Below are 11,163 nucleotides of genomic sequence, written 5' to 3'. Positions count from 1 at the left end.
ACTAAATATTTATAAATTTATTCAAACGTCCTTTAGACTCGATGGTCGAAATGAAATTGATACTTATATCCACCGTTTCTATGGAAAATAGCATATTTTAATTTGAGTTACTTTGCAGCGGCATTTGGCGCATGCGCTAGTGGGAGGCATTGCTGTGCAACGGCATAACGACAGCGATTGGTACTGTGGTACATCGTAATTTGAATATCTCTGACACCTTGAAGAATTAAAACATTCATGTCATTTACGTCCTATAAATGCAATTGCTAACTACACCACTGGTTTTAATAAAGTGGAATTGCTCTATTCCACCTCAAGGCAGTAAGAGATGTGATACCGTAACAAAAACAATGCATACTACATTTAAAATTACTAACAAAATATTTAGGAAACTATTAGAATAGTTGTCTATTAAAAAAACCATGTGGCCATGGGCCAATAATACCGTTCAAGGAAAATCCATTTGAGTAGTAAAGCTACGCCTGACGTGCATAGTGTATAGTGCATAGTGTATAGTGCACAGAGTATAGTGCATAGTAAAGTAAAATTAACCTAATTGTACACGTTCTAGTTGAGGAGTGAGGAAGGAAGTGAATGATTGTATGCAATTTACGATAAAAATGCAGGCAAACAATTTTCTAAGAAAACTGTTAAGAAAAGCCCCATAAGTTGCAAACGTCATATTTATTTAAAATGAAAGTGGTAAGTAGGTTAAATATGGTAGCAATACCTACATATGCACACTAATTTTATGAAGGACTTCGATACATTCTTTTGATCAAATATGAAGTCAGTAAAAGAGTTGTAAATATAAGATCCATAAGCATAAAAAACATCCTCACATTCTTGAATGTAAAAATATCCTTCTTAAAAAAACATCAATACATCAACATCAATGGTGGGCAAGCGATTCACATGGCTTAAACATGTTCCACTGAAAAGAATTAGGTGTACCAAAATTCTTCATCGCCTCCAACCGCTATGCAAAAATGAAAATCTGAATGCTAAGAACAGAAAGCTGATATACCTATAACCAAATAATTCGACAGTCACTTCTATATGGATGTGTAGCGTTCAGCAAGGCCTCAAATACTACTATTCGCCAGTTAGAATTGCAGAAATCCAGACTCTGATAAGACTTTTCAAGGTACCATGGTACATTAGGACGAATGACATACTCGGGGACCTCAAGACTGACCCGATCAAAAAATACATTAGGATAGAGCCCTAAAATAATTTATGAGGTCAGTTATTGCTTAGTCTGATGAAGTGATATACAATAATCCAATCAAGGCCTAAAGAGAGGTTAAGAATTCGCAGTTAATAGATAGTAAAAGTGCTCAAGTGCACTGACTCAACTAGCCTCAAAATAATGATAAACTCAAACATCAACATTAAAATTTTAGAAAGTCATCAACATACTAGATTCGGGTTTTTTTTTAATCGAAACTCTGTAAGGTATTTTAGAAACTTGTTTTTAATAAGAAATGATTAATAAGTACAATTTAAAGCTACCAAAACATTTTTTTATATTAAGTTTATTATTATTATATGTTAGATGAACAATGTACTTCGGAACTCACATTTTTGGCAGATAAGTGGGTACTATTAAGATCACAATGTTTCTACTCCTGAGCGACTCTCCGCCTCTATTGTACTTTTTTATTATTTTAATAATTTCTATGCAATTATTAATAATTAATTATAATATTTTATGATTTTTATTTTGTGAAAATCTTACAATATTTAAAGATCGATTGGATTTAAGTTTATGTGAGCGTTGGGGTAGAAAACAGATAGAGTACATCAGCAGATGGGTAGAACAGCAGTTAGGATTTAATGGAATTAACTGTTAAGCACTTTGAACTCAATTGAACTACAATGGTTTCTATCGCATGGAAAAGGATTTATTCTTTCTGCGAGTTATTAGGCGGGGGCCTATTGAGAACTTTTTTACAGTACAACCATATTTGTATTTTTCAGTATACGAAAAATATTCTTTTTTCTTTTAATAATTTATTTTTATTATTATTATATTATTATTAGCGGCAAGGAATGTTGTGGTTTCACCATTCGCAAGAATACCAGTGTGAAAATATACCTAGCCACTTCTAGATATATAAGTTAATATTCATTGTGTGTATATTTCTGCCTTCGTTTCATACTACATGTTCTACTATATGCAAATATTTTAGTATTAAAGTAAGCTAAATTAAGTGAGACGATTACATTAAGCTGGATTAGATAACATCACCTACATTCGTAAACAACTCTTGCCAGAAGGTGACAAGATACACTAACTATTATTTTCAATACGACTTAAAACACAATTTTTATGAATTTTATTTTTATTACACAATCATCAACATAATCATTAGAAAATAAAATAAATTACAATTAAACAGGATAGTTCAGCTTATTTTCATGTGGACAGGGTAGTAATGGTTCTAGGCATTTACAATAACCAAGTTCTGTGTTGAAATATTCATTAAAATCATCGTTCTTCTGAAGTAATATCTTATGTTTTGCTAAGCACTCCAAACGTTCTGGATCCATTTGATGTGTACTCACTTGTAACTTTAGTGTCCGTGCATAAAAGAATCTGAAAATATGATCGACCACCTCAACGAAATACGCAATTGGCTTATGTATATGATCGCCTTCGATAAATGGACTTTTTGTATCCAAATTTAAGCACCCATATAAATCAGTAAATTCAAGACATAAAGTTCTCAAATTCTTGATAGATTGCATCAAACGACAACTTAAAATGGTAAAGTATATTGGTTTCATTAGTTATAATTATCGATAAATATATACTTGTAAATTTACCAGGAAGTACGTAATTTTTCTAAACATTTACTGTATTCATCCATTCCGTCGTCTGTAGTATCGGCATATACAGCAGTTATATCACAACATGGGCCATTTCTAAAATTTTTATATATTTTAGTAGGTACAATTATGTTAAAGATGTCATGATTAATGTTTACTTGTTGGCTTCAAGAAATTCCTTTGTTATACCCGACATGATAGTTAACATACTATCCTGAAATTGCATTTCCTTTAAATGCATAGCATAATGATCTCTATAATCCCTTTCCAGTTGCAATAGTTTTTTCAATATCTGTTCCTCTAATTCGAAATGTTTTCTTATAGCCTCTTCAGCTAAAGCTGCCACGTCCACTATCTCAGAATTTTCTTCTGGGTCTACCATAATTGTCAAACTTGTTAAAATCTAAGACAAATAAAATTATATTAAAATTAAAACTATTATATTTGTATAAAAAATAACATAGTAATATAATATAGTTCCTCAATACCTTTAGAAGATTGTTGAAATGCCTTTCAGGCGATCCCTAAATTTAGTTAAATTTCTTAAATACCCGGATTTATGGTACCGATGAATCTGCAATATGAAGAAGTATAAGCTCAAGATTTTTATAATCTAATAAATAAAATATACTGCAATTTTGTTTATATATTAAGTTTTTACTATTGAATATATTTATATTTGAAAAAATAAAAGCTAAACATTTTTTTTATTTAATTATTGCTTTTTTATTAATATATAAACGATTTGAAAACTTATATTAAGCTACTAGATTGAGTATTTAAACTAAAACAGTTGTACTTAATTTATTTGGATATATAGGGAACCTATATATAACACTCTAGATATTAATATGATTTGACCAATAAAGTGTAATTTGATTTAATATATATATTTGTGTAAAATGTTAATATTTACTAATACGACTAAAAAAAATGTTTGATTAGATGACAAAATTTGTTAGATCGAGAGTAAATCTAGATTGAACGTCATTAGTTCTTACTCATTCTCTCTCTCTCTCTCTCTCTCTCTCTCTATCTCTCTCTTGGTGTGAGTAACTGAAATATATATTATAATAACATATTAAATGATTTGAACATGAAAATAAGCAGCAGAAACGAAGTAATGAAAAGCAAATAGTTTACGCTGTTAAATTCAAGTTCCTGCGTTGTCAGACAAGCCCTCAAATGCAATTCTCAGATTAGTCATCGTTCAGAAGTACCGAACATATAATCGAATGCTACTCTTAGAACGAAATCAGGCATATAGCTTCAGATAGCATACGAATTTAGGGAGTATTTGAGGCTCACCATGGCAGAATATATTAAAAAAGAGGAATATACCTAAACAGTAAGTTAAATAGCATTTCGATCTAAAAAATATATCCACATCTAATATACAACTTTACAACTAATTAATAAACATTGTTCTATTCTCTTTTAGATGGTAATGTAACTTAAAGAAAGTTTAATAATGGCTCATTGTGCAACAGGTAAACACTTCCCAGATTTAATCTTCTGAGATCATAAAAGTGTAAGTTAAGTATGAAGCTTATCCTTAATATCAATGATTTGAGAAGTTTTTAAATATATACGTTTTAGGGAACGTAAGGAAGAAAGTTAGGGAATCCTAACATCATAACTTACTTGATTTGAGTAAAATATACTTACTTGAATTGAGATCCAATAGAGCGTTTTACAAATAATATAACTATGATAAAAAAAAAAAATATTTTAATTTTTTTAAATAAGGTCGAATGACATTAAAATTTTACCTAACAGCTGTCAAATAAATTCTTACAATTTTTTTATTATTTAATTTTCGGAATGTAAATTAAAAAGTTGCTTTAAATGTGTCCTGCATTTAGAAACCTTCTAAAAGATGCTAAATTCGTAAGATGCAATTTCGTGCTTTATGCCTTCACGTAGTACTGTTCACTTTAATAATAATCACGTGGGTTACGAAAAATCACATCTCTGAAGCCGTTTTATTTGAAGGTAATAGAAATTCTTTTTATTTTCTTGAACCATTCGACCAAGATTTAAGTTTCTATGGTGATGGGATGGAAGAACTAAATGGAAATGATTTATCTGCTAGTGAATCTGAAAATGAAAATAGAGATACACCTATATTAGCGATGGAAGACAAAAATGGTCTTAATAGTGATGTAGAAAAGAGAGAAGAAAATGAGATATTGCCACCAATTCAAATCGATTTACAAGAGCTTCAACATAACGATGGTAGTGCGATAGCCAAAGAAGCTCGGGAAGCTTCGGAACGTTTATCAAATATAATCAAAACATTAAAAGAACATGCAACGAGTGTCTTAAAAGATATCGAGGACTTAGAGAAGGAATTGGGTAACGATAGTGGAGGTGGGGGTGGTGGTGGTGGTAGTAGTAGTGGTGGTGGTGGTGGTGGTGGTAGTAGTGGTGGTGGTGGTGGTGGTGGTAGTAGTGATGGTGGTGGTGGTGGTAGTAGTAGTGGTTGTGGCGGTGGCGGTGGCGGCACAAGTGGTGGAGGTGGTAGTGGAGGTGGGGGTGGCGGTGGCGGCGGAAGCGGTGGAGGTGGTGCAGATAATACTCCAAGTGGTGGAAGTGGAGCACCTGATGGTAGTAATGAAGCTAACACAAAGGTGGTAGTTTGCAGTGGTAGTAAGACGGGAGATAATACGAACACAGGTAATGGAAGTGGTGGTTCAAATAACAATGGAACTGAACCCACACAGGAGCCGAATAGTGGTGGCAATCCAGATAGTGGTAAACAAAGTAATCCACCACAAGGTAAACCATGCCCATCAGGTTATGTGCCAAAACATGTGCAAACGCCACAACAACCGTTCATTATAAATGAATGGGGTGCACCGGTTAAAGGCGATTATGATGCCATATACCAAGCGCGTAATGATTTTATGCAACAGGCACAAGAAGCCGTTTCACAATGGAGAGATCAAATCGAAAGTTGTAAACATGTACTTGATGAAGCGGTTGCTCAAGCTGCTCAAAATGAACATGACACACAAATGGCAAATGTAGCTGTTACTAGAGCATTGGATGATAGTAAATCAGATATGAGAGTTACGGATAGTTCAAATAATCAATATGGGGGTAACTTCAACGATGCAGCACCGCCTGCTGCATGCTGCCTCTCAACTCTTCAAAATGGCAAATCTAACGTAGGAAGTATAGTTAATGCTAATGGCATAAGTGGAGCAACAAGTTCTGGAGGTTGCCATCATAAACCACCAGTTAACTCGAACAATAATAATAATAACAATGCCAATAATAACAATAATAATAGTGCCAATAACAATAATGCTAATAATAATAATAATAATTATAATAATAATGGAAATGGTAATAACAATAATGGAAACAATAGTAATAGAAACAATAGTAATGGAAACAATAATAATGGGAACAATAATAATGGAAACAATAATAATGGAAACAATAATAATGGAAACAATAACAATGGGAACAATAATAATGCGAACACTAATAACAATGCCGACAAAAAAACGAGCCTAAAAAAACCCCGATCTTATAGATTAAGAAAACGATATGGAAACTATGATCGTTTACTTGAGAAAAATTCTAATCTCTTAGGTTCTATTTTTTAATATTTTTGCAATATATTTTTACTATTACTGTATATATGTATGTATATTTTTTGAGTTTTTAATTATGGATATGTTTAAATATATATTTGCTGTTTATTTTGAAGTTATAATTATAAACAATCACAGGAGTTTTATTTTTGATTGCAAATAATAACAGTTATTTTTACGTTTTTCATCTTAAAGGCACGAATAATAATTATTAAATAAAATAAAAATCTGAATGTACGAGATATCTATGCGTGATTAATTAAAACGCAAATAATAATTATTTTTAAAAAACATTACATATAGCAGATTTAATTATTATTTTTTGAGTTTCATTTTAAAAGGTGAAATATACCATATAGTAGGTAAAAGGTGAATATATACAAAGTATGCATTATATGCAAGGAGATTATTGTTAAAATTATAATTATTTACTTAAATACGAATTGAGACTACTTTTTCTTGGTAGTTTTCAATTTATTCTCGGTCTCTGATTAAGACACTAAAACCTTATTCAAATGAAAGAATTCGTGTTCAAGCAATAGAAATGCGCTGGTGTAAACAGCATTTTATAGTCATATCAAATTATTATACGTACTGTACATGTGACAGTTACCTTTACATTGCGCATGACAAATAAAAATGTAAATGTATTTGACACAATATACAATACAGTTCCGTTTACATTACACTTTCAGACTGCTTTGAAGGACTTTATTATATTAAAAACATTAGCTTAGATTTTTAAGTGATTGCGAAATTGTGTGCTGTAAAAAATCAATTATTCGTTTAATAAAAGAACTCTGATTAAAAGAAGTGCCAAAGACATTAAATATATTTCAAATAAATTAAATCTATTATAAAAAAAACCTGTCAATATTTCGACGCTAAAGATTAACAACAGAAAATATTTCATAATTTCCATTTGCACAAACTGACTACAAAATGATGTATACTTCGCACAAATGGCAACTATTGGTATGTAAGTAAATATTTCATTAAGCAAAACTGTTTCATTTCAACTAAAACAATCAAAAATATTTCTGATATACAAGATACTTATAGCAGCTCATCTCGTAAGAGACGCCTTTCAATTAGTGGACCCATATAAATAAAACTTAGTTTTAGATTTATGTTTTAGATTTTTAAAATTAAAAAGAATTCCATTGATTCCATTTTGCAAGTTCACTTAATAATCTAAAATATTTCTAAAATACAAATGGTGGATCCATATAAATAAGACTTTATTTTTAGAAAAAAATAACTTCCAATAAAAATGTGAATAAAAAATTAACTATTTTCTTATATACTAAATAAACTGCAAAAATTGTTTGTATAATTAATTTATATAATGATTAACTATATATAATTGGTTTCGATATTGTGTCATATTTCGATTTCAATATTTTAGTATCTTTTGCCGCCTAAATTTTTTTCCTTGATTAAAGAATATTTTTTTCAATTCTCTTATGATTTTAGCCTTCACTTATGCTGCGTTATTTCAGTCGTGGTGAATATATTATATGGAGAGCTTTCTGCTTACAAAAATTATCGTTAGAAACATCCAAAACTACCACTTTAAAATTTTTTTTGAGACACAATTCCAATAACTAATTGAAAAGTAAAGTGTTATAGAATTAATATTTTGAAATCTAACTTTATGTAAACCATTAAGCGTTGACTGTGGTTATAGGGGAAGTCCTGCTCTGAATATTGATATTAATGAAACCAATTCTCCATTCAATTTATATTTATAAAATCGGAACAATTGTACGGACGTGTACGAAAATAAAATTTTAAGCCACTTTTACCATTTTGTAAATTTGCTAACAGCTATATTGTTTTTTTTACAAGTAAACGATTTAGATTTGCTCCTTGAATACTATTTTTCGAGACCATTGGATTTGTCAGTTACTTTACTTAACACAGTTATAATAATATAGTTTATTTTTTTCAATTCTTTCCAATTCTAGAGTAATCAATTAATTTTATTTTATATATTATTATTATTATTTTATTTATTATTATTTTAATTAAATTATTTATCATTATTATTTTGTTCAAATATTTTTAACATCGATAAGATTTGTGTAGAGATTTTCTGTTTAAATTGTTAGCTGCCGTTTTTACTTAATTATATTGTTGTTAATGCTGTTAATCGAAACTTTGATTATTTACCTCTTTCCCGCTGTCTTTAGTTTTATTAGTTAAGACTTTCGATATTGCTTATTTTAATTAAAATTCAAAATACTTTTTTATCTTAATTGTGTACTACATTGATATCAATTAATACAAATTATTGTCTTAATACAAATTAATGTCTCTTAATACACTATTATTAGGTTATTATTAACATAATATAATATTATAATAAATATAATAAAAAATAATAATATATTATTAAATTGAATAATTATATAATAATATATTATAAATTATATAATGTAATTATGTAATTATGTAATTATTTTTTTTTCAAATATTTCCAATACGCACTATAATAATTTAATAATTTTTTATATATCTTTATACATGTATCATATTTATTTGTAAAATAAAATTAAAATAACGAAATAATTTTTTGTTTATAAAAGTTCTTACAAATATGTTTAAAATATCAAACACACCACACTTTGTGGTGTAATATAAACTCCCTTTTTGTTGTCAGAAGCAACACTGCTATGCTAAAAACAGCTTTTCTTATAAAAGTCACTTTTTTCTTTTTTGCTACATTTGATTCTTTGGATTGTTTTAGTATTTCATTTGTGTTTATAGCGCGTGGTTGGGCGTTTAAAAAATATTTTTTTTGTTTATATGACGTGGATGAAAATAAAAAATTTCGACTTTTAGAAAAGAAAGGAAATATATAAAAGTTAGTGTTTAATAATAAAAGTAATAAGATTAAAGCATATAGCTTTATGCACACAGCATAAAGTCGAAAAGTTCGATGCTTATATTTTTAGATCGCGGTTTTTGCAGACGCCATAATTACAACAACAAACACAAACTTTTATTAGGTATTTATTTAAATAAGTATTATATATATTGTGAGACAATAATTAATGTTGATATATTGAAAAATATTTAGTTAATATAGGACTGGTTTTTTGTTTACATTAAGCTGTTATCATTTGTGTGTGCTCATTGCACTTTTGGCATACACGCACTTGTATTTTCATGATCATTTCCTTGTTTGCCTTCTAATTTGTTATCTGTGTATGCGGCATTTAGTTTTCGTTTTTCGTAGTGGATTGCCATACGCTCTCGAAAAGTGCAAGGAATTAACCCACTTCATAAAATCTGAGTAGTTTTACTGTTTCTATATGCAATAAAAAAATATGTATTAAAATTTCTTGCCGTATACACGTTCAATATGCAGATTCAGATTAAGGTTACGTGAGATTCTATCACATTCCATTTTATGTTCTATGCTATTTTTTGTGTTCTCTCTATTCCATTTAAAATGAAACATGTTTTACAGAAAATAAATCAAATATTTATTTTTTTCAAATTAATTCTTATTACCAATTGTATTGAATCCTTACTATAAATAAAACTTTCTTCAAATAATTTAATATAAAAAAAATTGTTAAATATTTTATTAGCAAGTTTTTTAAATTGCAATTGTTGTAGGCAAACTTTCTTTCAGTATTACTTTTTATAAGTATTTTATTTGTTCAAGAAAAAGCGAAAAAAATATTGCCAAAAAAATATAACTAACCCAAAATTTTATCACATTCCAACATTCAAATAATTCGTAATGTAAATTTTGAAAGTTAAAAAACAAGAGAATTTGCAAATATTTAACCTTGCAATAAAAATGTTAGTCTTCTTTTTTTCTGTCTTTCTTTCATTGTTGTTATTTTATTTTTGGTAAAGCTTTTCTATCATTTTATACAATGCAGCACACGGCGAGAGCGCGAGCATTATATATATATATATACACACACGCACACACAACAAAAGTAAACGATCAAAACCGAGTGAAAATACAAAAACAACACAAACATAACAGTATGCCTTAAAACAAAAAGTATAATGAAGATGAGATCAATGTACGTTGTCTCTTTTTTTCATTTTTTTTTTTGTTTCTTCTGGATTTTGTATAGTGGCCTGTTTTTGTTTCTGCTTTGATATGATTATTGTGTGTGTGTGCTTTTTATTGTTTACCTCGTTACAGTTTACTGTTACTATTTAGTTAGTAAGTCACTGACTGACTGATCTGTTTAATTTATTTAGATTTCTTTTTTTTTTTTGCTTCGTATCATTTTTGTTTTTTTTTTCTCTTTATATTACAGGCATTTTTTTTCTTTGTTTAATCTATCACAAGCTATTCATCTTGAAAATTTGTTTTTGTCTTTTTTTACAGTCCAAGAAAAGCTACTATGAAAAAACAGAAAAAATGACTGATTGAATTTTTGCAATTAAAACTGAATGCACTGAGAAAAATCTAGGTCACTATAAATTATATTATATTTTAGTTAGATGAAGAGCAATAATGGGTAAAAGTGGGTAAAATGTGATCATTTTAATAATATTGTGTTTAAACATCATCTAACTCGTTCCAGAGGATTGTGATTATTTATTTAATAATATATAGATTGTCAAAAAATATAAATGTATATCCAGCCTTCTCACAATTCTAGCTACGCCATTGTGAAGTAATAATTAATCGGTATAAAAGGGAATTGAAATGTTTAATTATTAATAGATAGACCGCCAA

At 28.9% G+C, this 11,163-nt stretch overlaps 2 protein-coding genes across 3 annotated transcripts; one reads left to right on the top strand and one right to left on the bottom strand.

Moving 5' to 3' along the window:
* Nucleotides 1–2,375: 2,375 nt before the first annotated feature.
* On the bottom strand, nt 2,376–4,598 carry LOC119685912. Of its 2 annotated transcripts, XM_038100319.1 has the most exons (5): nt 4,504–4,598; nt 3,324–3,409; nt 2,994–3,238; nt 2,833–2,931; nt 2,376–2,764 (listed from the first exon to the last, which is right to left on the bottom strand). In XM_038100319.1, exons 3-5 carry the CDS (start codon nt 3,215–3,217, stop codon nt 2,398–2,400), a joined length of 690 nt encoding a protein of 229 aa, XP_037956247.1. In that variant the 5' UTR covers nt 3,218–3,238; nt 3,324–3,409; nt 4,504–4,598; the 3' UTR covers nt 2,376–2,397. The 2 variants fall into 2 exon arrangements, with proteins under 2 accessions (XP_037956247.1, XP_037956248.1); XM_038100320.1 differs by lacking the exon at nt 4,504–4,598 and having other exon boundaries at nt 3,324–3,458.
* Nucleotides 4,599–4,895: 297 nt separating this feature from the next.
* LOC119674281 (putative uncharacterized protein DDB_G0289263) lies at nt 4,896–6,455 on the top strand. Its single transcript, XM_038085413.1, has 2 exons — nt 4,896–5,226; nt 5,356–6,455. The coding sequence occupies exons 1-2, from the start codon at nt 4,896–4,898 to the stop codon at nt 6,453–6,455; spliced, it is 1,431 nt and encodes a 476-aa protein (XP_037941341.1).
* Nucleotides 6,456–11,163: the final 4,708 nt, after the last annotated feature.

Source organism: Teleopsis dalmanni, chromosome 2 (assembly GCF_002237135.1).
Source record: "Teleopsis dalmanni isolate 2A chromosome 2, ASM223713v2, whole genome shotgun sequence".
NCBI classification, from domain to species: Eukaryota; Metazoa; Arthropoda; class Insecta; order Diptera; family Diopsidae; genus Teleopsis; species Teleopsis dalmanni.
Note: the sequence above shows the minus strand (reverse complement) of the source record. Positions and strands in the feature narration are given on the sequence as shown.